The sequence below is a fragment of the Pygoscelis adeliae genome, unplaced genomic scaffold, assembly GCF_000699105.1.
Source record: "Pygoscelis adeliae isolate BGI_AS28 unplaced genomic scaffold, ASM69910v1 Scaffold26, whole genome shotgun sequence".
Lineage (NCBI taxonomy): Eukaryota > Metazoa > Chordata > Aves > Sphenisciformes > Spheniscidae > Pygoscelis > Pygoscelis adeliae.
The window spans coordinates 6,551,436-6,579,044 of NW_008825104.1; the positions used below are offsets into that span (position 1 = coordinate 6,551,436).

Here is a 27,609-nt window from a genome sequence, read left to right on the forward strand (position 1 = left end):
GGGGGACATTTGGAGTGAGGGTGTTTGTCTTCCCAAGTAACTGTTACATGTGATGGAGCTCTGCTTTCCTGGAGACGGCTGAACACCTGCCTGCCGATGGGAAGTAGTGAATGAATTCCTTGTTCTGCTTTGCTTGCGTGCACGGCTTTTGCTTTACCTATTAAACTGTCTTTATCTCAACCCATGAGTTTTCTCACTTTTACCCTTCCAATTCTCTCCCCCATTCCACTGCGGGGGGAGTGAGCGAGCGGCTGCGTGGTGCTACTAAACAGAACTAAAGGAACACCCATGACTGTCAAACTTTAAGTCCAAGTCAAAATAATAAAAAAAACCCAAACAAAAAAAAACTCATGGGGGTCTACTTTGTTCTGCTAAAACTGCAGATACTACAGACGAGAATATCTTTCTTCCTTCCTTTCATACAGGTTATACCATGAAAATATTTCACTGGGCAGTGTTTGAATGAACATTGACTGATTAAAAGAACCACAGGCTCCAAGATCCTGCCAAATGTGTCTGCAGGTTGCTAGAAGTGTCTGTTTTACAGAACCAACTGTCTGGTTCTCACAAAACTGTAGATGCTTAAAAAACACCTTAAAGGTATTTTTATTATTAAAAAGTAATCCCCCACCGCTTACTTCATATCTCAAACACTGAAATGAGTAGGTCGTTCCACTCACTGCTGTTCAATCGCTCTGCAAATCCTAACAAATCTCTCTTCATATTTCTATGAAGAAATTTCTATAATTTTTAGACACTTTTTGGAACAGCATCAGCTTTACCTTATTGTATTTTCCAGGGGTCATCAAAATCCTAGGAGCAACCAAGAGCTCAGTGCTCCAAGCTACATGCCTGCACCTAGGAACTCGTTTGTGTCTCAGACCTCTGGACACGACAGCAACATGTCCTCATTTGGTATTTCATAGTCAAACCCCCACAACTGTGTACTCATCTTCACAACTGAAATAAGTATATAACGAGTGTTTCGGAAAAGGAATAAATGCCACTAAAGGAAGGAATTTGCAGGTATATCAGCAGATGCTGTACAAGACTTTGCAACAGAAACTATTTTTGGTTTACTAATTCAGTATACATTCGCCCCCAGTACGCACCACCTATTGAAATCAAATGTACCATCGGTTTCCAATCAGCAGAATATATTACCAGCATGATTCATTTCAAAACCAGTTCAGCAGCTTTGCCAAATGAACGTCCGGTTCTCAGCAGGGGTTTTCTTTATCGTGATTTTATCCTTCTAATAAGAGCTTGGTGATGCTTTATGAGAGCCATTACAGGGTTGGATCACTAGTTCCCATAATAAAAACATCACTTACTTAAAACCTACATAGCGTATCAAGTTAGATACTGCGTATCTTAAATATAATACATTACCTTTGGGAACCTTTCTTTGTAGACATGGTTCATCATAATTATTTCATTGTCACAGCAGGCAGGAGAACGTCCAGGGCTGCAAGAAAGGCAAATTATCCCTTTAAACTTGTCTCAGCATGAACTACGATTAGTTATTATATTTTTGTACAGTTTATTTGCAACAAAAAGTCAACACAGGCTTTGTTGGAAAGGCATATTCTCTCATCAGGGGTACACTTGGTTCCTTTCTGCTATTTCGGACCAGGCCCTAAAGATTATTTCATGTGCTTGACTGCTAACTATGTTATTTTCTTAGTTTGTAATGACACTTCAGGATACAGGCAGTTTTGCAACAATTGTGAACATCACCTTTTTCTCAGAAGGGCAAAAGAGATATATTTAACTGTTAATTATGGCTATACCTGCCCCTTTGAAGGTTACATACAATCAAAATAGGAAGACCTGACCAAGAACTCTGTTAGCTGCAAGTGGAAAAGTTGAGAAGAATGAGCCTTTTTTTCCTTTTTTGTTTTAACAGATCATTAAAAAAAAAAATCAAACCAAACTATTTTCAATCTGACCAGCAGATAAAGGCAGCAACTTCCTCCAAATAATGCCATACATATGCATAAGTTCCACAAATGCTGGGGCATCATGCCTGTAAGAAAAGCACAAGACTTGCAGGAAAACAATCCATTAGAGGTACCATGGCCTTGGCTAACCTACAAAACTGCTTTTTGCTATCATGAGCTTCATTGCCTGTTATAAATTCCTTTGAAAAATCTCCATCTGATTTTCCTGGGTTGGTGACACTGGCCCATTCAGCCTGGTCTAAAAGATGTGGAATAGGAAAAAGACCCCACAAAGTGGATGCTATCCTCTAGGAGTGACTTTATCATAACATGTACATAGGGGTTTTTTGCACGAGCAGAAGAACTGGCTTTTAGTTTTCTAAAAGGGCAAAAATGAACACTAAAATTTGTCCCAAGATATCACAATGGTGGGTCCTTTAACTGATATGGACAATCTGTTATGGCCATCCACAGGCAAATCCACTGAGGACAGGGCAGGCACATAATTTCATCACAACACTTCTGCAGCATAATCCCCTTTCTGAAAATGCTTGGCTCTTTTTTTTCCCCTGGAGCATTTGCACACGTTCTGTGAGTTCAAATGGAAGACAAATTTAAGTGTTAAAAGCATAAAAGAAACTGAAAAAAATTAAAGATGTGGCAATAAATACAATACAGTTTCAATCTGTAATCTTCTAATGAAGAAACAGGAATGTTTTCTTAGTAATCATTGTGCAGTTTCATGCAGGTAGCAACTACATTTGTCACAAGTCTGCACAGATTTTAAAATAAAATAATAAAGAAGCAGACTTAAAATATATTGCACTAAAAAACTCAATCCTTAAGATTTGTATACCTGTGAAGCTATTTTTAAACTTTTCAAAGGATCAATACGACAATTAGAAATATAGTACTTCCTTTTTTTCCCCCTTCCAATTCTTGAAAACTTATCCATAAAATTCACCTGCATTTTCCAAACCTAAACTATTCTGACAGTTTAAAACTCATCTTGGGTAAAACACACCTTACACAAACAGCCACTGCAAATGAAATGCAGAGGCCTAGCCTTTGGGAAACAAGAAACTGAAGTTCATCTTGGTTAAAGAAAAGGAATGAGCACATACACCACTCCCACCACACCCGTTTGTTCTTTATCATGTTTCTTTCCAGATAGTCCTAGGATATAAATAAATTTTGAATTAGTTTTGCAAATAAAGACCTTACTCTGTGAACAGTTTGAACTCTGGAAGAGAACCAATGCTACAGTCAGATCAATAATGACTAGCTCATCAAGACAGTTCATGTGGGTTGGTTGCCTTCATTAAGACCTAGCTTACAATGTTAACCACTGAAGTAAGCCATGATCAAAACCAGGAGGAAGAATTTAAAAGGACTATTTGTGATTCAGCCTCAGATTCAGCCTTATATACTTCTTATATATAAGAAGTATATATACTTCTTATATTATACTTCAGCAATTTCAAAAATAGTGAATGCCCCCAATGTACAAAACTATGAAGCTCCAGAATATGTGAATTTAGATTCAACCCCTATTTTTAGATAGACAAACTCACCTGAGACTTCGGGACCGAGGGCGCATTGCAGTGGTCCTGCACCTGTTATCACTGGCAATGCTCTCAGTGGTACAGAAATGTTTAGACAAAAAATGTAGTTCATCAGGTGTCGGCTGGTATGGCAACTGGTGTAGCTTCTCCTGGGATGAGCAGGATGACTACGAGAGCAGAACAGAACACAAGCTTCTATCAGAGTGAAAAAACATTTTCAAGACCATACTCAGTGCTCATGAATAAAGCCATTTAATTAAAAAAATATAGTTACTGTTTCCCACACCTGACTACCAATTTAAAGAAGAAAATAATTAATTAGTCTCAACTTAATGAGCTAAATATAGAGTAAGTATAAAAAAAAACCTACTTCAGTACCAGAAGTTGCATTTCAAAAGTTCAAATTACCTCTAAGGCAAAGATGACATCTAATGTCAGTAACTCACACCAATACATAAGAATAGTTAAAATGGGGTCTGCTAAAAATTAATTATCTGACTAGGGCAGCATAAGTATGATAACCATAGAGTACAACTTATTGCCACAACACAAATTGTAAATCTACATGATGAAGGTACTTCATTATCCATATTTAAGATATTATTGGTGGTTTTTTAAAATAAAATTAAATATAATCTAAATTCTTGCTGAAAAAATTCATGTGCTATTTTCTTATAAACCCCTGTACATTCAAAATGAAGTGGAAGAACTTAATACATTTATCAAGACAGGTTCTATGGCTGACAGAAGTGAAAGGGATTACACTCAAACCATCCACTTAGTATAAAATTGGAAGATACAGACAGGTATGAAATTGGAAGTGCTACCACAATAACTAGCCTTGCAAAATTGCATGTATAAAGCCGCACTACATAAAGCAGTGCAGATGATCACACTATCATATTTTACTGTCTTTCATGCAGCGTAGCTAGCTACCTGAGCCACGCTAAATGTTTGGAGGTAGAACTTTGAAACTACTTCTCTGAAACTGGATTTGATGTCCTTGTAAAGAACATGTACATAATTCAATGTATTAACAACCAGCCTCGCTAATCTGGACTGATGAGTGTAGACAGGGAAATGCTCTACTGTTTCTGGTACCAAAACTAGATTCCAAGATAGCTCGTTCACAAATATCCATGTATGACTGCACAAAGCTGCTTGGTACCATGTAGACATTCCCTTTATTTTATCTGCGAATGGGAAGAAGTCCAAAAACTTGTACATCTTTCTGGAGCTCTTCAGTCTCCAGCTGGCTTTTTCACAAAAATGAGCTGCTTCTACATGTCAATTTTCATGTGCATAGTATTGTTCTTATCTGTCTTCTCATATAGGACACCAAGGCCCCTGCTTAGCTGGTCTTTTATTGAAGACCAACACAATAAGAGCTTCTTTGCTATATCATCCCTAGTGAGTGAAATCAATAAACTTTCGTCCTGTACAAACATTGCCCTACGTTGCTAACGTCAGCAGGTAATATCCAGGCTGGCAAGCACAGAAACTAGGCAGTCTTCATAATTTCCTGGCAACTTGTGTGTAAAGGCTGAATATATCCTAATTCCTAGGAACTCAAGAAAGGATTACTTATCACACCAGATCTCATGAAGTCATCTCTTAAAAGCAAAAAAGAAGAAAACCCACTGCTGGGACAGGTTAACTTGCGCAGGACTGGTCTACGTGGGAAAGCTGCATCACATCAGAACAAGTTAAAGTTAGCAAGATTGCATTACCTTGCTTTTCCGCAGGCTAAGAAGCATGCACACCAAGAATTTACCATAGTTCACATGATAGGTAGTAACTTGTCAAGTAACAGTAACTCATTTATGAAATTCAGCCTTACCACATTACCATACATAATTTAGCACAGAGTATAGTTAAGTTCCTCCTTACCTCACACTACGGCACCTAGTTGCAGTTAACCTCATGGCATATTTCCTACAGCCAGACTCCATAAGATAAAAGATACTCTAGCACAGGGAAATTTCCCAATACAGACTGCCACAGGTGGCTATTTCTACAAAATCAATCTCTACTTCTTTGGCTTTGAGGGATTCTGGGAAGATCAGGAGGACAATAACCCGTATCACACTATTCCTCATATAAGGTGTCACAGAGTCTAGATCCAACAGGATTAAAGGGAGAATCTTGCTTTCACTAACAACTCTCAGTTGCATCAGGACCATTGCAGGCACAGAGTGCGTTTTCTTGGAGGTCTGAATTCTGATCTCGGTACAAATCCAAACTCTCATAGCAAAACTCTTTAAAAAAATAGCTCTCCTGGCATTCTAGAATAGCCACTCCAAAAATCACATAAGATTTAATATATTTTTAATATGCACAACCACAGTGCATCATGACAACGCAAATTGTTCTTCCAACACAGAAAGGCAAATTTGCAACCAATACCAGCTAATGTAACCCCAAAGTCTCTTTCCTCATCTCCTTACCCTATTTCCCCATTCAAATAAGCTTCCAAGAAAATAATCTACTGGTAGAAACATGCAACTGAGTATTCTCTCACTTTATAATTTTTATAGGCTTGCTCTCCTAGAAGACACACAATCATCTCAACTGCATCTCATGACTGGCAGGATCTGATCCAACTTTGTTAGAATACAACACACCAAGACTTTCTTTTATATCAAATAATCTTAGCAGGAAATATTTTCATTTAATTTCAACTTTCTTGTGAGAACTGGTATATGTGGTACTTGCACCACTTCTAAACCCATGAGCTTCCATTAAATTAATAATTCCATCAATCTCTTCACTTTCAGTATTAGAAAAAACAGGCTAAGAAGAAATGGTGAGCTACACTCACCTGAGCATAATTGTGATTACCACAGACCCTTCTGCCCCTGCTTTGACCTTCAGTTGCTTGTAAAGATCAAAGTTGTGCTCTATTGTGATGTGTAAAAACTGTTTCTAGTCTCCAGTTGATACATCTCTGGATTAATGTGCATCTTATTTATCCAGCACTGAAAAGGGAGCGTTCTGTATGTGCACTTAGGCTACCGTGTGTCAAGTGGTTTCTCACTGCCTCCACGAATTTGTAAGAATGTGGAGGAGAAGGTTGCACAGTGCTAGCTGTTTCAGATTCTGAAAAAGTACGTAAAACCAATTAGATGGGCATACTTCCAGCTTTCATTTTCTGAATAACGTATATTGTCCAGTGGGTAGAAAAGAAAGTGAAAAACATCTCTACTAAGAAGCAAAGAAATAGTGGCTAAAATTAATTACTTAAAATTCAGAGGTTGTCCCAGTGCTTTTGCAGGGCTCATCAGCAGTAGAGGATGGGGGTGGGGTGGGGAACAAACAGTTAACCATAAGAAATATATGGCACAAATTCTCTACTGCTGGTTTCTTTGACAAAATTAACTTATTTGTTGGAAAAACAGCTTTCTTTCCACAAGACAGAAACTGTTTGTTCAATGCTAGAGAAGACATCTATTTTAATATTTATATGACATTGTCTAGTCAGGAAATATCAAGGGAGAACTCAACAACAGTCTATTACAGAAGTTAAGATATCTAAGTCCATAAATGACAGTGCTATATTTTTTCATAAGAAATGCAAAAATGATGTAAAACTGCTCCACATTCCAGCATACATACAGTAGTTAGTAAACTTAAATGGGAAAGAAGTATACGAACTAGAATTACCATTTTAAAATTGACGATGTCAAAGAAAAAGCTTGAGAGTATTGACTGAAAATTAAAGTTGTGTTTTGATATGTTTCTGACACAGCTTTTCATTTTCTTTCTAGCACAAGCCTGTTTCTTATAACAATGATGGGGTTGCTATGGCAATTACTTATCTGACATAAAAAATATTGATGTAAAGGAGGTTAAGTGAAAAGCACAGCATATTTGATCTAGTTCAAACGAGAGGTGTACAAACATGCACTGCGGAAAGTGGTTAGGGAATTAATGTGAAACCAAGCAATTTCCTTGGCAAAAGTAAGATCTACACAGGAAGGAAAGCAGAGGTCAAAAATCAGTGCTGCTGAGGAACAGTTCTTAAGATACATAAAATCCCTCAACCTGGTTTGAAGTCAGCACGAATTGACTTGACTTTCCAGAAGTCTTTGTGGACAAAAATAAAATAAGAGTTGATCATAACATGGAATGGTCACATTTCATCAGTGTACAGGATGTGGAGCTCAGCTATTTCACAAGAGAAACAACACGCCCAGGGGAAGAGAAAGCTTACTTAAATTGTACAAGAAACATTTTTAAAAAAAATCAAGTATCACGTGTCCAGTAATATGTATCATTCATAAAACAGTACTTTTGTTAATGATACAACCCCAAAGGTAAAAAACAAGGCTAAAGATACAAAAGAGTTCTTGAAGATTCATAGTTGGATCTACAAGGACCAAGCCCTTTACTGCAGAAGATGTAATGTAACTGCCAAAATGCCAACTATTTGCTATTTCCAAAGCAGGCCTCTTCCACAGCTCTATCTCCCCAGTCTCTCAGGTGTGACTATCACAACAGACAGCTTAGCTCCAGGTTGTAACACAACCCAGTACTTCCTCTCCAGTACAGAGGTGTGCAAGATGTGCAAAAATACAGACTCTTACTTCTCCCACTGCCTAGCTCCTAAGTATTGAAGCAGGGTCTCATGCACTGCCACAGTGCATGTCATGAGTCAGATAGTACATGCATAGCAGGGGGGCTGATAGAAGATCACATCATAAGGATTGCTCTAACAGGCAAAAATTAACAAATTAGACATATTTATCCTATTATATATCCCAAAGGCTTCTTCTGTTCTAATTATAGCCATCAAAAATGCTAACTGTCTAACCTATTATCATGCACTAACATCTCACTATTGCCAAATTAAAAAGACAGGCAAATGCGTGATTCATCCCATCTTAAGATAGCAGTCTAACCTAGGATGGATGAATCATGTCATAGAGTGGTTTCTCTTTCTTTTTGTTATCAAGGGAGCCTCACTTAAGACTTGATACCTAACTACCGTATGGTTAAAATAAGGCAGTATGTCTCCCCTCCTACTGCCCCCAGATCAAAAGGGGGCACTTAAATACTACTCACTTCGGAAAATATCTAAGGAAAGCACACATTGCCTAAAGTTTTCTTCTATTTCAGTGAAGTAAAGCAGTTTTGTATCCCATATGAATTCAAAGTCTATCAACAGTAAACCTACATTGTCTTCTCCTAAGAGAAGCAAGCTACATTTGAGAAGATATGTCATGTAATAGAAATCTACCAGCACAGCAAAGTGGATACTTACAGAAACAGTTGAGCTGGGTGTATTTGTACCATAGCCAGAAGAAGGGAGAGAAGCCAAAGACCAGCGGCGACCATCAGTCCTGTTGTGAAACCAAGGTTAGTCAAATGAACACTGCAGTATCCTAATACAGAAACATCTGTGGAAGTATTACTGTGTGAAACCACATTCCAAAGGCATGATACAGGGTTTTTAATAAAGAGTAAACTTTCACAGGGGACCACAATAAACAAGCATTCAGCCAGGATGACTTAGGCTTACAGACTGGTTTTTTAAGTGGGTTTTTATAGTTAGAAAGCTATGAAATGAAACAACCAGAAAGTGAATGAACAGCTCCACAGAACTGGTGTTTCACTAACACACATAGAAATGGACTACAGGGAGTCTTCACAACTCTCAGGTCCATCAGATGAAAATTAATGAGAAGCAAATTAAAAACTTGTGAACAAATGCAAACCACAGTGCTCTGAACCACAGAATAACCACCACAGTCTGCTTGAAATATAAGGGTAGCACTTTCTTAAGTGACATCAGTGCAGGGTATCAGCAAACTAGCAGGCTAATGTCAAGTAACTGCAAAGAATGACTAGGTAAAACCGAACTTGTTAAATGTTAGATATGTAAATAAGGAAAAACAATTTTGCAGCAAAAATCATGCTCACCCAGAATTTAAAAAAAAAAAAATCATAACCAAAACCAATTTCTGTTCTTCACCGCTTTAGGTGAGCTACCCACAGACAACATGGAACCCGAACATTCAAGGTGACAAACAAAAAAACCAACTATGGGAGCAGTGTTTGGATTTTTGAGGAGGTAACATTTACCTGTCATTTCGGTGCCCATGACTGGAGTGCAATTGTATCAAATATGTTAAAAAAAGCAAAATAATACATAAATAACAAAACAGGACAAGTTTTTATTAACAAGCAGAATGACAGTGGGAGAAAGGAGAATTGAAGCTCTGTTTTACAGCCAGTACAAAGATCATCTCTCAAGTCTGATTTACACAAGTATAATTCCATGAAGGAGAACTGAAGTCATGCCAAATCAGGAACCTTAAACCTTTTGATGCAGCTTCCCTACCCTTCAAGCTACCTGCCTAAAAAAACCCCCTTGCTTCTCTCCATTCTAACACCTTATTTCCTACTCCCATTTATCCATCCGCAAGCTACAACCCAAGCCTCTGGGACTTTGAATACATACAGTGTGAGAAAAGAAACTACAGTACATAATTAGTGTTAAAATATAAAAAGAACATGTGCTAGAGGGTCTGCTGACTGCATCAAAGACTGACCTCTAGAAAAAACTTCCTCCTCCTCCTCCTCCTGCGTAATTTTGTTTTTAATTCATTAATTCTCCTCCCTTCTGCCCTTCCCCCAGGTACACATGAGCTACCTCCAGAAGAATGAACAATTCCAAAAGGAGTTTTCTCTTCATTTTGGGTCAGCTGCACAAGCTAAATATGTTCATAGCTGAAAGAACAAGAACTTGGAAAGTATTTAAACACATGTGAGACCCATATATTCTGCAGCTGTGAGTCAGAAAGTACTTCCTTACTGATAGCTCATACTGAACAGGGTTCCTGCATCACACAGCAATTCTCACACAGAAGGGCCACTGAAAGTGGGGATGGGATATCACGGAAAGTTATCTGGGAACCAAAGGTGGGAGAATAGGAGACATCCATAGGAAGAAGGGAAAAAAAGGTAGCAAGCCCTTACAGCATTTTCCCCTGGACTCTCATACACCACTTGTCCCTGCCCTACAGCGCTGTCCTACCCAATTCCCAGCAGCTCTGGAAAGCAGGATCTGTCACCTACCCATGGGCTTGTAGATGCTGGACTTGTATGTACCAGCAGAAGAGGCCTAAACGGTGGCTACCAGAGGCACAGGCTATTCCCAGGCATTGATCACCCCACCAGATGTGGGCAGAGGAAGGTGATACTCCTGCTCATTGCCGAGGGGCCTGGGGAAAGCTGCCTCCAGCCCAGCACACCGGCTGGTAGCATGGCAGAGGGCCACCTTCCCACCGCAGCTCCCTTTGCTGCTGCCACTGCACGGCGTGGCTAGCAGCTGATGAGAAACGGCTACGCTGGGAAGCCCTCCTTTCTCACAGGAGGCTTCTCAACCATTTCCTTTGTCTTTCTCTCCCTTCCTCACATTTCCCCAGCTTTTTCGTATCCCCACGGACTTCAAGGGCAGTGGATGGAAAAGGAATATCCATACCCCTCTACCACCTCGCCTCTGCTCCTTCAACCTGCTCTATCACACACGCTGTCCTTCCCTTCCTTTGTATTGTCATTAAATTTACAAAACGTAACAGAAAAGGTATAAAGTCAGATGTTTGAGAACTGCCCTCATTAACCACAGGACATTTTACTAGCAAAATGCATCCTATCCCAGGTTATATGAAGACAACCACAATACACATACCAAATTCCTAAGAAAAATGTACATTAACACTGTTTTAAAAAGTGTCATCAAGCATTTTCACTATAAACATAGAATAAAATCAGTTTCCATAGAAATTGCTCTAAAGAAGTTTCTTGAATCCCATTGAAATAGTGAAATATTTTGAAATCACAGAAACTTCTTGTGTTAGCATTCCTTTAATTCAAGAATTTATTTAGAGCCCATTACAGGGCTCTAAAAATGGGAAAAATCCAAATGAAACACTGGTAAACAAATTCGTTTTTTCCTCCCAAATTTTAAGGATTGCAAAAACATAATGATTTTAACTTTTGGTTGATTATGGGTGGGAAAGGAAAACTACTTCCTGCCCACTGTATTTCTAAGTAATGCTTGGTCTTTCAAATCTGCTTTTTCCATTATAAGCTATTTCTGGATTTAATGAATCTTTCTAAAAATATGCTCACAAAAAAATGTAATCTATGAAGAGTTAGCCTTCCTTTTTAAAAAGATACTATAAAGAGGAAGTAGACTGAAAAGAAACACTCAACTTTCTTAAGGTATTGATTAAAACAGTGACATCATACACTATTAGAAAGATTTAAAAAAACCTACTGTCACAGATGAGTTAGATTCAGACAAAAGGAATACACAAGTAAAGTTTTCCCCCCTTTGCAGCTTTTAAAAAGAGTTAAGCCATTTCCTTGTACTTACTTTTGAGAGGTTGTGTGTGCTAGTTTACTGAACTCCCAAAATAAAGGAGGTAAAACAAACCATAGCGGCAAGCGCTGCCTCACTGCAAATGCAACAGTTACTTGCCTGGCACTACTTAATGACAAAGAAAGCCACAGCATTCTAATTTCATTTTTTGTGTATATATTCTTGGGTCAACATATAAACTCTGCCTACACTCCCAGGCTTAGAGTAAATGAACATATTATTTGAGGTAGGCTGACAAGGTGTTAAGTGATAGGGAACCACACTGTTCCCATGACATGCTATCAACTTTGGTTACGGTTCATTTAATAATAATTTACTTCATGGATCACTTCAAATTCACTTTAGATCTTCAAAAATTCTATGCGCATTAATTAATCCTCACAACACTCCTATGACAGAGCTGACTGTCTCAGTGGTACAGATAGTGACACAGGTCAAGGTCAGGTATTAAAGGTACGGTGATGGTATGGCTGCTACCAGTAAAATCAGGCCCTGAATGCAGGACCTCCGTAATAGTGCTCTAAGCACTGTGATAAGCGATGCACTTCTTACATTGTTAAAAAAAAAAAAAGAAGAAACCTAGATGTAGCTTAAAATTTCCCCATCTCAATGGATGAGGACATAGTGTCTGAACTGGGTCCGTCACAATTAAGTCATTAAAAAAAAGTGTGGGGTTTTTTTTTAAATTAAAAAAGGTATGATTGCATTGTATCAATCATCCAGTAGAACTCTGTTGCAACTGAGGTTCAGGAGAGTTTACGTAAGCAAGATAACAGTTGTTGTTTTAAGTGACAGAGTTAACAGACATATTTGCAATCATCTTAATATCTGGGTCCAACAACATTTCCTCTATGCAAAATGCATGCTGCATACTACAACCAACCTCTTACCTTCGTGCAAAAGAAAAGTGGGCTGAGGCACTGGGAGAGAAATTCCTAGGACTATCTTGAGGACTGTTTCCTGTTGGGAGGGATACACAAAAAAATAATTATTAGGGGGGAAAAAAACCCAAACCCCAAAACTAAAAAACATTCAGACATACTAATCCAAGCATTTCCAGGCAGGTTAGAAACTAATATCAGAATTTCTTCTCTCACAGTCTCTGAGAAAATAAACTCTGAAATAGAATCTTATTTCAACTCACTTTCATTTATATTTTAGTTCTTGGATTTTATAACTCACAACTCACAGAAAACCCTCTATTTAGCCCTTTAATTTGAGAATTCTCAAATTAATTTGAGAATTAAAGTTTAAAAAAAACAGTATATTAGCTTGAAAGAAACATTTTTAATTTCAGAAACAAGGTGTTTTTTTTTAAATCACACCAAACATTTGAAAGATAGAATAATAATGATCAGCATGATTTAGCCCTTACACAAAGTCTCCACAGCATTTCCACAGGAGCTTTACTGTGATTTTTTTATTGTTCATTTTTCTTCTGGCTCCAAAACAAACAAGCAGACAAAACACACTGAATGAATTTTTTTTCCCTTAGTTCTGTTAGGCCAAGGCATGGAAGGGCAACCACCAACCACCCTCTGTGATGAGAGGCAACTGCACATTGTGAACAGGTTGTAACTTTAGGGTCTGTTACTTCTTCATACTAAAGCATCCAACCTCCTGCTGACCAGCATGAGTACAGAAAGAAGGCAGCTGCTGAGAGCTGCTCCTGCCACCTCTACCCCTCAGTATCTACAACTAGAGGAGACACAGTATCTGAAGAAGAAATAAAGATGACCCTTGGAAAAAAACCAAAAAACCCCCAAAACCCCCAAAAATGCCAGAAGCTAAACGGATTCTATTTGAAGTTGCACTGTCATACACCTAAAAGTCAATCTTTCCTTAAATAGGGAACAGACTGCAACAACACGTTAAAGAAGAGCAATGTATTTGTTCCAGCATTTTATTTTTGGACATAAATGAGACCGCAACATTAAGCAACAGATAAAAAAAGCTCCAATATACACAGTTAGAATTAATGTTTAATTTCTGAGGAGAAAGTTACTACCTACATGTGAAAAGGCCAGTACGACAGAGTGAGTCCTTAAAAGGACTTCAAGTGGCTTTAATTTCTACTCAGATTTTTGAATTAACATTGCATTTATCATAGTGATGTCCTTAACAGATCCCATTAATTCTATACCAGAAAGCATAATCATGGAGCCATTAGGTACCAAACACAGAGAACGCCGCCCCCCCCCCCCGCCTTTTTTTTTGCCCCCCGCCTTTTTTTTTTGGCTAGAAGCAGATGCAAGATGCTTTTTGAGCCGTGCTTAAATCACACCTTTGCAGCTGCTCTTTCCTTGGCCCTGAGAGACAAGGATTCCACTCTCACTGACCAATACCTCCAACTTTTTTTTGCCCGTTTATCTATCACGGCTGAATTATGTCCTTCTGACATTCCCTCCTCTCCCTCAAGACCCCAGCTTCTTCATTACCCTCCAGACACATCTGAGGGCCTCAATAATTTCAAGGTGGCAAGGATTTTCGCTCCCTGAAGGGAGAGGGGGGAAAGCAGAGGGAATCTGAAGCCACGCATGTGGCACAGATTTCAATCTTTCTTTGGGGACCAACACAATTTATTCTTGTCCTGCATGAACTGCAAACACCAAATTACTGAGAGCAACAGTTCATTTAATTTAACAGCTAACTGGATTTCTTTTGCTGCTACCAGAGCTTATTTAATAAAGATAAGCTAAAAAAAAAAATAAAATTGTAACACTGCAGATAAAACATGGTCACAAACTTTAGCTACTGCAGTAGAAAAAATTAGCTGTAATTTGGAGTGTGTCATGGACTTAGATAAGAGGAAATAAAGACAAAGAAACTACCTTAAACTCTCACAGAAAAGCAGAGAATTAGGCTTAATGCAGTGAGACAAACAGCTTTTGACAGGAAATAATTTGACAAACCAGCATACGGGGGTTTGTAAACAAATTCCTTTCCTCTGATAGCTATTTTAAAGTTATATATGGATATATACACATATTTAATACACATCAAGGACATGCCTAACTGTCCATCAGTTAGTCAGAACATATGTGTAAACTTCACATAGAAGCAAAAAACATGGTGAAAAAATGCAGTAATCTTATAGCTATTGCCGTGGATTTGAGGAGACACAGTGCTGCAAATTACCTCGCTAGAATCAACAAAGATCACTTCCTTACAGACAAAACCTGAAGAAGTCAAAGTCTTACTCAGGAAAAGCATCAGATCCTGTTATTAGGAAAACCAATTTGCAAGCACTATTTCCAATAGCAAACAAGCTTTTAAAATAACAAAACCGGTAAAGTCATATACATAATACCTGGATACTAAACCATGCGGGTTTAACTAGAAGTCTAAGAACTCAGACAAGTCTGGAAACAGAATGAAAATCCAAACCCCAAATGACTGGAGAAACAGCTAGTGCTATTATGTGTTTAAGATGTGGTGTTCCAGAAAAGCAAGATAAGTTAGAAGCAGAGTCCTATACGTGACCTTCATCCATCACGGCATTCATCCACCCATCTGTAAGTCAATACCTGGGAGACTTTCAAATAAAAAACATTGCCAGTTAATTCTCTGTCCATATGTGCAGTGCTTGCTTATTAGTCAAAACCTGCTGTTCTTTGGGATCTGCTGGCTGTTGTATGTTTTAGTCCTAGGGTATCTCTATGCTGCTGAGATTACTGTCGATGCTTCTGACCTGGTAAAGTAAACCTGACTGGTGGTCAAGCATTAGGTAAGTAATTAACTCCAGCATCCTCTGGGAGACACAATGAATAGGCAATCAACATACCAAAACAATACTCTTACCTCATGACAACACACAGGGTAGCCCATTTTGCAAGCAGCTATTGTTAAGGAAACTGTATCGAGACTAATTAAATTGTGATTGTTTTGTAAGTAGCTTCAAGAAACTCTGTGTCTTTGCCACAGAGGGAAGATGTTTTAAATCTTTTAAAAATGCATATGTTAGAGTCACTGCATATTATTAATGTATTTTTAATAGCTGTCTACTTACAAAATAAAGTTTCAGATACAATGACTTTCTGTTAGTACTGAGGGAATAACAGATTAATGGTAATTGTTATCCCAAATTCCTGATGGATCAAAGACAAATCCAGCTTGAAGTCTTGATGTCATTATTTGATGGTCTTTTAAAATGAATCACAGTACATCAGCACCACAGTAATACAATATAACAATGGGTCACACATTCCTCTGTGTCAGTTTACTCGGTGGCGAACCCATGCTGCAAAGTGAACAATACACAAGAAACCATCCACCAAGTTACAGGTCTGACTTTCATACAGTAACAAATGGTGCCAGTCATAGCTCACAGCTGGGCAGCAGAACCATTTCGAATACTTCCGCAGGTGCTTTCCACTGAGATCCTCTCAGAGGTGAGGAGCTCAAGCTATTTCAAAACCTGGATTAATTATGCTTCACACCAGCCAATGACTTTCCCCAGTAACAGCAAGGAGGGTTTGCACGCTCCTTAAATGCGTTTGCCAGGATGCTTTGCATGTTCTGACCACTACTTAAAATACTGGTAGTGCTTACTTCAGTTAAGGCCTTTGACACTGTCTCCCACAGCATTCTCCTAGAGAAGCTGGCGGTTCACAGCTTAGACAGGTGTACTCTGCGCTGGGTCAAAAACTGGCTGGACGGCCGGGCCCAGAGAGTTGTGGTAAATGGAGTTCAATCCAGTTGGCGGCCGGTCACGAGCGGTGTTCCCCAGGGCTCAGTTTTGGGGCCGGTCTTGTTCAATATCTTTATCAATGATCTGGACGAAGGGATCGAGTGCACCCTCAGTAAGTTTGCAGACAACACCAAGTTGGGCGGCAGTGTTGATCTGCTCGAGGGTAGGAAGGCTCTGCAGAGGGACCTGGACAGGCTGGATCGATGGGCCAAGGCCAACTGTATGAGATTCAACAAGGCCAAGTGCCGGGTCCTGCACTTCGGCCACAACAACCCCATGCAGCGCTACAGGCTTGGGGAAGAGTGGCTGGAAAGCTGCCTGGCGGAAAAGGACCTGGGGGTACTGGTCGACAGCCGGCTGAACATGAGCCGACAGTGTGCCCAGGCGGCCAAGAAGGCCAACGGCATCCTGGCCTGTATCAGAAATAGTGTGGCCAGCAGGAGCAGGGAAGTGATAGTGCCCCTGTACTCAGCACTGGTGCGGCCGCACCTCGAATACTGTGTTCAGTTTTGGGCCCCTCACTACAAGAAGGATGTTGAGATGTTGGAACGTGTCCAGAGAAGGGCAACGAGGCTGGTGAGGGGTCTGGAGAACAAGCCTTATGAGGAGCGGCTGAGGGAGCTGGGGTTGTTTAGCCTAGAGAAAAGGAGGCTGAGGGGAGACCTCATTGCTCTCTACAACTACCTGAAAGGAGGTTGTAGCGAGGTGGGTGTCGGTCTCTTCTCCCAAGTAACTGGCGAAAGGACGAGAGGAAATGGCCTCAAGTTGCGCCAGGGGAGGTTTAGATTGGATGTAAGGAAAAATTTCTTTACTGAAAGAGTAGTTAAACATTGGAACAGGCTGCCCAGGGAAGTGGTTGAGTCACCATCCCTGCAAGTGTTTAAAAGACGGGTAGATGAGGCGCTTAGGGACATGGTTTAGTGGGTATGGTGTTGTTGGGTTGCTGGAAGTATTTAAAAGACGTGTAGATGAGGCGCTTAGGGACATGGTTTAGTGGGCATGGTGGTGTTGGGTTGACGGTTGGACTCGATGATCCTAGAGATTTCTTCCAACCTTAATGATTCTATGATTCTAAGATGCTCTGAAATTGCGGTAACAGTTTTACTTTACCCAAAAGCAAGACTAAATAAAAAGTTTTATTTTAGCAAAACCATTTCTATTATTCTACATGTGACAACAGTCAGAATAATTGAAATATTATATTATTTTCCTTTCTGTAAATACCAGTTTTCTTTTAAAAAATGATATTCAGAACTCTGCTTTAATCTTTAGCTTTCAGCATCCACATATTTCACCAAGAAAACACACTAAGGCTTCATTCATTTACAAACCTAGTCCTCCTTTCCCCAAAATCCAGTCAACGCAGACTGTAGCTAAAGCAGAACAGCACAGAAGCTGCATATGAGATTCTTCTTTACTTCAAATACACTGTAGTAAGCCAGTACTCATTATCACCTACCTCAGACAAAACCCACAGGATTAAAGTTAAAAATCCAGCAAAACTAACTCTAAATTTGATGCACACACACAAATGCCTGCAGTGTGATTCAAAGCCTAACACAACTAAATTACATGGTGCAAACAGCTTTGTTCATTACTATACTTCAGTGTAGCTATCTAAAGTACATCTCTATCAAATGAAATTATATGATGCAAGCAGTAAGTCCTAATGCCATGAGAGTAGAATATTGGCAGTCAGCACTCTAACAGTCTCTGCCTAGAAAGGTCTAGGCAGACCTAAAAAAAAAAATCCTAGAAAAAGGATTACAAGTGGAGGTAAGACCTCCTTGGCCTTAAATTTTGCTTTAGGCAACTGCGTCATGTAATCCCATTCACAGATTTATTGAATCCAACAGGAAAGGTCACGTTTGTCCCTGCCATACTTAGTGGATGATTATTCAGGAACCCTCACGTTCTGGTATATATGGCCAGCACGTATTTTTCTTCCCATTCCATTTAGAAAACACATCTGACTGATTTAGATGGCAATACAGGCTTTTCAGTCTTCCTGTTGCTAAGGCAAGCAAGTAATAGTTTTTCAGTCTTACATAAGAAGCTCTCACATTCTATCCTACCAGCCTCTCTCCCCACGTGATCCCATCTGAACATGTATGACCATAAAAGCACGCAGTATTCCAGATGAAATCTAACCAGGACATTGTACAGTGGTGTGAAATCTTCCCAAATTCACTTGAAAATTACTTCCTTTATACATCTTCAGAGATTTGATTTTCAAAGCTACGCTAGACTGGTCCTTGCAAACACCATCTGATCCAGAAAATGCAGTCAGGTCCTTCCCTAAATTCCTTATGATAGGTGAGTCCACAGCTTACAGTAGACATTTCTGTTACTGGTCCTCCAGCATAAAATGCTGCATGTTGCTATGTAATTTCATACTTTTTATTCCAGTCCTTGAGATCATTCAGTCACTTCAACACAGTTTCCCAATGCTGCTTCATACTGATGTCCTCCAAATTTACATCAGCTACAATAATTTTATGCCAATGTCACTTAGGAGAAGATTAAAAAGGTTTGGCCACAAAACCAAAACCCGAGGGCTTTACTGATAACCTCCACTCCCACTTTATAATATTTCTCATTTTAGCTCAACCCTCGTCTTCTCCCCTTTAAACAATTTCCTACTTATCTTGCAATTCTTGTCCTAGTACCTGTCATCTTAGTGGTACCACATGAAACATTTTACTAAAATACGGACAAGTAAGATTTACAGCATTGCTCCTAATAGCTAAATCTTGTTCCTACAACAGATACAATTAAACAGAACCACATGTGACTATTAATCATTAGGGGTTAGTATCACCCACAGGAACAAGCTCCTGTGACTACTGAGGTGGGGACACCTGAATGCCCTGACTTGCTGAGATTATAATCATTCACTTTGCAGGCTGGGTGGTGCAGATGACCTGCCTACGCAGCAGCAGGCAGTCAACTGGAAAAGCCCATTAACGACCAGGGCACCAGATGTTGTCCAAGCTGATGATGCAACCCTTCACTTCCCACAATTCTGAATGTACCCACAGTTCATGCAAAAATTAAAAAGATCTTTCAGCAGGTTTAATGGCTTCCAGCCCAGATACTAAAGGCAAAGGATGTCCAAACAACTAACCTAAGACAGTTACTAGTAACGATGAAAGTTTGAACCCAAAGAAATGACCTGGTATAGATTTGTTTTCTATTTTCATAAGAAAGAGAAAGACTTTACATAGTGAAAGTTGGTATTATTTTTGAAGTATTTTACGATCTTTACACGTATGCATGAGGCATAGTGGGAGATTTCAGCTGCAAAATAAATCTGACTTTCCACCAACACAAATTATCTCTGCAGGTAGCTACAGGTCCTGCACAGAGGAAAAGGGCATTACATGTATTGTATTAGTAATTAATGTATATAACGGAGCTGTTATATATCTGCTGTACACATTGTCTTTTTCCTATCCCCTTTTTAACCCTCAGTCTCAGACCTTACACCTCTCTGTGCGCTCCCAAGCCCTGGACTACTTACTGCTCTAATAACTCTTTACTATAGCCCACGAGCCTTCATGATCACTGTTGCTTACAAATGAATCTGCCCCTTCTTTGATGGGTGCTACTCATGCACTATTTGCGCCCTGCACAATATACTTACCTCATCAGTGTGGTGCTGTCTCACTTGTCTCTCCCTCCCATCCTACCACATGAATCTGAGAATGACTGAGATGGTAAGGCTAACAATTAAAAAAATTTTATGGAAGTATTCAGTGTTTGTCCAATTCAGCTTGCATCTGTAAAGATTAACAACAGACTCCTGTGTAGGAACAACCCTCTATTATCTCCAGAGGAAACAATGAAAATTGGGGAGGGGGGGAGAAATTTGCCTGAGACCTCTATATGACTTTCTCATATAGGGCAATTATCATCATCCTAAACTTGGGCCACTGGTCCTCCTCAAAGAATGTCTATCTAAACTAGAGAACAGCCGGTGCCTTCAGTTCAGACTGCATCTGGGAGTGATTATGATTATGATCAAGAAGCTTTTCTTCTAAAATAGAGCAATACTGCTCACATCCAATCTGTTTTGGCTAACTCCAATCCAGATTGTTATGATTATCTAGTAGCAACCTGAGCTCTTCAGGAGGTCTGTAGCAATGGCACATTGTTTCCGAAGGTGCAGCCAGACCTCTAAATGATTGCTCTGCAGATATCAAAGAGGAAAACGTCCTTGAGCAAAGCCGCAGATATTGACATGAGTGCTAATGCAGTGCACTCTAAGAGAGCTCCACCTTGAGATTCATAACATGCTTTCACGCACCTTGCTTCAGTTGACACAGAGGATGCATAGCACTTTTTTACCCTCAGAGATGCAAGGTCTGGGGGGGAGGACAGGTAGCTTCAACTAGTGGTCCAAATAAAACTCATCTCAGGTATGAAATGCAAGCAAAGGTAACTAAGTACGTATTTTGCCTGTTCTCCCAACAAGCAATGAATTAATGTAGAAGGGAACAAGTTGTGAGGACACCCTTGGATCTACAAACAAGGCATGAAAATACTGACTTCAGATACCTCTGAGGCACTGAATTCCCAAGCAACGCCATCAATCTTATTAGGACTATACAAGAAGGGCCCAGGATAACACTGAAGATTATCAAGATCATAATTAGTAGAAATTGATCCTGGGTGGATTTTGAAGAGTATGACAATCTTGATTCCCTTCAGCGTGAATAGCCTATAATAAAAGGATAAGGACCTGCCGTAACAACTAAGATGGTACAAACCTGAAGTCAAGAACCTAGTCCACTTAAATAAGAGCATCTAATGTAACTATCTTCAGTAAGGGCAACAGCAGGCTCTCCCCAGAGGTGGCTGGAGTACCCTAACAGTAGGCAGTACAGTAGTGGGATACAGTACCCTAAGAGAAACAGATCTGGCAGAAAAGCATTGCTAGTATGAAACTAGAAGCCAAAATGATTTTAAAAGGGCAGGAGCAATCGGGGTCATGCACAATCTATCCATCTTTCCATTTGAATTACTCAAACCACAGCAGGTTATGTCCTTCATTTTCCTGTTTCATGGAATCAGGAATGTGCCCAACAAGGAATCTCTGGGCACTTCCTTTCCAAAACCAAAGCAAAATGACTTCAGAGTATGTCCAGACCTTGAAAGCGGCCTCTGAGATCTCCCCTCCAATCTCTTACCTTGAAGCAAATGTGATTGTTTTTAAAACTATGCCAGAAGATAGGCCGTGGCAGGGCAATTTGATGCCAGCCTGACATATCAAGCCCAAGTTCAGTTCACTTTCCAAGACATGGAAAGACAGCAAAATGTAATCTTGCAGCATATGGACAGAAACAATTGAATATTATAACAGCATTTTAGGCCAGAAATTAAGTATACATCACTATGTCCAAGCATATTAAAGTAAGTCCCAAACCTGCATTTCCAATCACATTTGAAAGAGAACCACAGGACAGACTTCTACTTGAGCCAGGACCCAGCTGGCTGACAGATGAACATGTTCTGACTCTCTACACTCAAAATAGCTCATCTTCCTATTGAAGTACTACAAAGGACCTGTAAAGCACTACCTCTCCTCACTCCAGAACCAGAAAAAAATTCTGTATTTTGAACAGGGTCCCTGAGGTCCCCAAGGAATGGGGAAGGTAAGAAAAGGGACTAGAGCATAGTAAAGTGCAACTCTCAGAGACCATGTCTTTTAAGCGCTTTTGATTTTTTTTTTTAAAGACTCACAGAAGCATGTTAGGCTTTTTCTAAAAGGGGAAGTAAGGTAATGAAGACAGACACAACAGAAACAAGAGAAAAATGGAACGATAATAAATCTCAATGCCCATATAAAAATGCTGAGAAGATGAAACAGGACAGAAGCAGCTAGGAAAGCTGACAGCCTAGGTTTGCTGCAACCTCTCTTTCTCCTGCAGTCAGGAGGACTGCTGCACAGAGCAGAGAAGAGAATGACACATCAAAAGGTGCTATGTGAAGGAGCTAAGTGTTTCCAAGTACAAGTGGGATTGAAAGAGTCCTCAATGGCTAAAGTTCTCAATCATCAGTTAGACTCAGCCCCTTGAAAGGCAGATCCAAGAATCAGTCTTTTCCTTTGACAACCCAGTGGCAAACAATTGTGCAACATTGCATGAAGTTAGATTAGCTGCCAGCATCCAAGCAGCCTAATCTGTTGCACCTGCACTCACCTGGGCAGATTCCTTGCATGAAACTGAACTCTGACAACATGCAAGAAAAACTTTTCTAGAGCAGGATCTCTCCAACGTCCTCCATATTCTGCATAATCTTACTAGGACATATATACCAAAAATGCATGTTATTACCATGCTTCAGGCAAGGATAGTCTAATGAATAAACCTGTTTTCAGTGAATGCGAGCACTGATACTTTGTTGCACATTTAGCTTGCTCCATCCTCCTCTAGGATTGGAAACTATTTTGTTTCTCTCTCCCTCTTCTGCTTCTACTGTTTCCTTCTCCAACAGCAAACACTAATAAGAAAGATGTGAAGGTATTAAAAAGGGTCATCTCCAGTCCCTATGAGACTTGGAGCTTGTCATACATGCTCCTGGCAGGTGGTCTGCTGCAGGCTGCAAAATAAACACTTCCGATTTAGAGAACTTTTCTAGTAGAATCTCACCATTCCCAGCTACTTTCCAGACGTAGTCAAAAAAGACTCTAAAATCATCTAGCTGGACAGGAGATATACCAGGTTCTCTCAATGGAGTCAAGGAGGCCTCTCTGACTTGGAGTAATCCCTCCCAGTCAAAGCCTGCCAAGAGGAATAAACCCAGCAGGCCGTACAGCACACGCTGTCTCTTGTCACATCCTCCTGCTGCACTTTGCAAAAACCCAGGCCTCCAATACAGGCCACTACAGAGATGAGGGAGGTGAGCTGAGCATGCAGATGCCAGTGCAGGTAACACCTGGTGGCTCTGACAACACAAGAACACAGCATCACTAAAAATCCACAATGCCTCTTAAGACCAAAGTTACCAAGGATTTATATACATTAAACACTTGACACACTGAACTCCTACTGTATATGTAGATGAAAATTCATAACTTATGTGGCTTTGCTGTGCTTTTAACCATGAAATTTGCATCTTTTTTTTTATTTGCGTGAATTAGGATGACATTCACAGTGATTCAAAGTACAAATTAAAAAAAAAAATAAATTGCCTACCAAGTCAATGCCAGGCAGTATCTAACTGATCACTAGACAAAGCAGAAAACCTGTCAAGGGTGATTCTGAGCACGCTTTAATTTCAAATTGCCCCTTCAGGGGACTAGTCCAGGCACACTAGGCAGCTGAGCCAGGAGCCAACGGTGGTGTGAATATTTACTGTAATTAACTATACATAGAGGCAAGCTAATAACAGAGCCAGCCATACACATGCACATTTTCATCACATATAGGAGATTTCCTAGTGCTGCTGAAATGTTTGGCACACATACCTTGGGAGAACGTATCAGTGTTAAGAGAACCTACTGTATCCTGGGTAACTGGAGAAGTTGCCAAATTTCCACAATAGGTTTTTGAATACACAGTACATACTGCTAAGTTTAAGGAAAAGAACAGCTTACACTTAACCTGTCTTAATCCTTATTGTATCAATTTTCCACCTTCAGAGCCACTTGTCAACAGCTGTGACATGAGCAATATTATTCTCCTTTTATGGTTTGAGAAATTGATTCAAAAAGATGAAGCAACTTGCTGAAAGCACGAGTCCACTGCCAGACAGGAATTCTTCAGCATTTATCAATAGACAACCTATATTCAGGTGCCAGGTAACGTGTGCTGGTCATTCCATACTTCTGAAGGCTGTTAGGCATCATTGGTCTAAGCCATCAGTTTCCACACGGGTGGTATAGTCACTCATAGCAGCAGACATGCTAGTTCTTACAGCAAGCATTGCTATTGCTTTCATCAAGTCAGCACAGCACAGTACAACTAAAGCCTCTTTCTATGGCGACCATAGATCCCCTGTTCCAAATGGCGATTTCTGCATTTGAGGGAACCAGAGAGGGATCCCAAACATTCCAACGTTTCATTTTTCAGTTTTAAAATAGTCTGCACCATGTTTTTCTTTGTTTGTTTGTTTTAAATGCTCTGCTGCCTTGAACACTTCACAAATCTTCCTGTTGTCTGGATTCCTGGTTGTGATAGCCTGCTGCTCAGAGTGAAAACCACCACCATATTTTCTCTAATAATGTTACTTCCACAAGAAAACTGGAGATGCCTTAAAGTCACCATCCCTTTCAAAAATTCAACTGAAACTCTGCACCTTCTCTTTTAGCATCCATCTGAGAGCAGTTCTCCAAAGTATTCGGTGTCATTGCCTACACAAGGATTGGTGTGGGGCTTTCACTTTGGCATGTAGTTACAGCCAATGCCCAAAAAAACCATAAAGGAGACAATAAACCTTTGAGAAAATGTCTTGATATGCTAAAAATGTTCCTTTTTAAAATGAAGACAATCATTATCAATAAAATATTTATTTATGGACTTTCATTCAATCTTTAAGTGCTTCAGGTGCTTTAGAAGCAGAACAAAATGATCACCAATTTATTGCCCTGTAAAGTGAAGCACTGGAATTTCCAGCAACATGCCTAACACCACAAATCCTAGGGAGCAAAAGCACTAGGAATAAAACATAATACCCTGCTCACTGACTCCACTACCTTTACCATGTGTGCAAGCTATTTTATACCCTTTTCACACTCAACTAGGCCCAGAAAGGGAATGGGGGGCGGGGAGGGGGGAGGGCAGAAAGTGTGTCAGAATGCAAGGTGGGGAAATGAAAAATAGCTACATGATCCACATTAGGTATTTCTGGACTCCTTCTCATCATAACATAGGATTTATGGATCCAAACATAACAGAAATTTGGATGGAATGATACGCAACTTCCTGCTATTACGAACAGTGGAAAGAGGAGTAGTGGGATAGAGAATTTGTCTGTTTTCCTCTCCTCGTATAGACATTTTAAGAATTTAATAACAGCAGTAGTAGCATAGATATAAACTCACCTGCATGAGCTGAGAGCGGTGAATGAGGCCGAGGCAGAGCTGGAGACTGGCCATTGCCCATCAAACTCTTCCTGTTGCTTGTTCTACAACTGTGTGCAAAAAGAGAGGAAAGAAGACATTAGCAGCAGAAATACAACGTGTACCACACATGGACGTTTTGAGATTCTGCTTCTTTGTTGCTTCACCTCCCAGTCTGCCATTAAAAATCAGAGCTATTGTTTTCGTAGGCATGTCCAGGAAGTCTATGGTCATACTGGATAATGGCAAAGACAGCAGTTTCCGAAGAAAATGTACCATGGATACTTTTCAGGCTTGCGCATTTGCTGTTCTGTGCGAAGACCAGCATTCCCCTGTAGAGTCATTTTCAAAGTGTTCTTCCCTGACTGCAGCTTGTTTCTCTGCCATACACTTTTTATAATATATGAAAATATACAAGCGTAATGTGAAAAACAGTCTCAAGCTTAGAATCACCATTCAATGACTAAACCTACTTCTGTTGCATGAACTGTAGCTCCAAATCACATGCCACGAAGAGCAATGATTTATCAATCTGAGAATGATACAATAATTATAAATCTAATTATTGAGATGAATTTCACATCTGTGCCTTTTGTCAACGGAACAGATGATGTCTAAGAAGATGAATGCATTTTTTTACTCATACATTTTTCATCTGCAAAGCCACTAATTTCCCATATCACAAGATCATCAGGCGAGATAAATAGTAAATTAACGCATCTATTAAACTTGGGAAAGGAGGTATTTTTCTTAAATACATCATACAGTTTTTAAATATTTGTTGGCAGAAGTGTTTTTCTTTTTTCCTCTTTCTGCTATAATGAATATTCTCACAAACCCAAATCCCCAACACTGCAAACATTCACATGTAAGGAAAAGAGCATCTTGAAGTCAGAGAGACCATAACTGTGTATAAACTTAAGTGCATATGCTGATGTTTACAGTACTGCAATCAGAATTTTTTTCTGTAAAGATTTAGAAAAACTCAAAACCACTAGAAGAGGAAAAATTCATACATAAAACCATTTCATTAACACAGTGGGTTTCAACAGAAGCAGATTCAGATCATATCTGTAGATGCCTCCAAAGATTAATTTTGTAATGTTATGATCTCTATGTAACAGCCAGAAAGCAAGACTGATTAGTCTTGATACGGTGTAAGTTGAATAAAATGCAAAAGAAAGGATGGTGTTTAATAGCATAAACAGCTAAGTAAAACAGATTCAAAAGTAATCCAAAGTAATACTGAAAACAAGGAAAATAAAAAAGAAAAAGGCAGCGGAAATGTTGAGTATGAAAGCAGTATAGAAGTTACCTGCAATATGCAAAAAAAGTCAAACACTAAGACCACTCTCCTCTTGAAAAATGTTTTGTGAAGCAGCATGAGTGCCATTGCCAACTGTTTAATGGGTTAATGCAAAGTTCATTTGCATGAATTACACAATGAATTGCCGTATCACTTAATTATTATAATCAATTAAACAATGAGTTAACTCATAAGTATATACTTATCATTACTGCAGATCTATGTAAGAAAAGAAAGCATGAAATGATTGCAAGATTCACATTTACAGCACTGGAAAAGTCAAAAAGTCAAAACTTCAGCATACACTGCAATTTCTAAGATGAACTAACAGGGAGAACTTTTTAAATGTGAAATTATATACCTATGTTTTTAGGGATCTGTCTAGATTAAGCTCAGCTTTCTACAAGTATTTTTAACATACTCAGCACTTAATCTACTTTTTAAATGAGGGAACTTGAGCAAATACTCCAAATTTCATTAGACAATAATTTCAAAGTCATATTGTTCCCCCCCCCATCTCTAAATTTTGTCCAGCTGAAGAGTCGTATTCAATTCTTATCTAAGAATGGTCCAAATTCTTCCTTTTGGCTTCATGCAATGTCACTGCATTTTTGGTAACTTTTCTTGTATCATACTATGACAAGCCTCATTT

At 39.5% G+C, this 27,609-nt stretch overlaps 1 protein-coding gene across 1 annotated transcript in view; it reads right to left on the bottom strand.

Annotated features, from left to right (window-relative positions):
- The window catches only part of LOC103919776 (microtubule-associated serine/threonine-protein kinase 4-like), a 178,820-nt gene that overhangs the window by 58,834 nt on the left and 92,377 nt on the right, over positions 1-27,609 (bottom strand). The window contains exons 3-8 of the mRNA XM_009327332.1: positions 25,634-25,722; positions 12,788-12,857; positions 9,593-9,613; positions 8,772-8,850; positions 3,518-3,675; positions 1,393-1,468 (exon numbers count right to left, since the gene is read on the bottom strand). Coding sequence (XP_009325607.1) covers positions 1,393-1,468; positions 3,518-3,675; positions 8,772-8,850; positions 9,593-9,613; positions 12,788-12,857; positions 25,634-25,722 — 493 coding nt within the window. The remainder of the gene's footprint in view (positions 1-1,392; positions 1,469-3,517; positions 3,676-8,771; positions 8,851-9,592; positions 9,614-12,787; positions 12,858-25,633; positions 25,723-27,609) is intronic.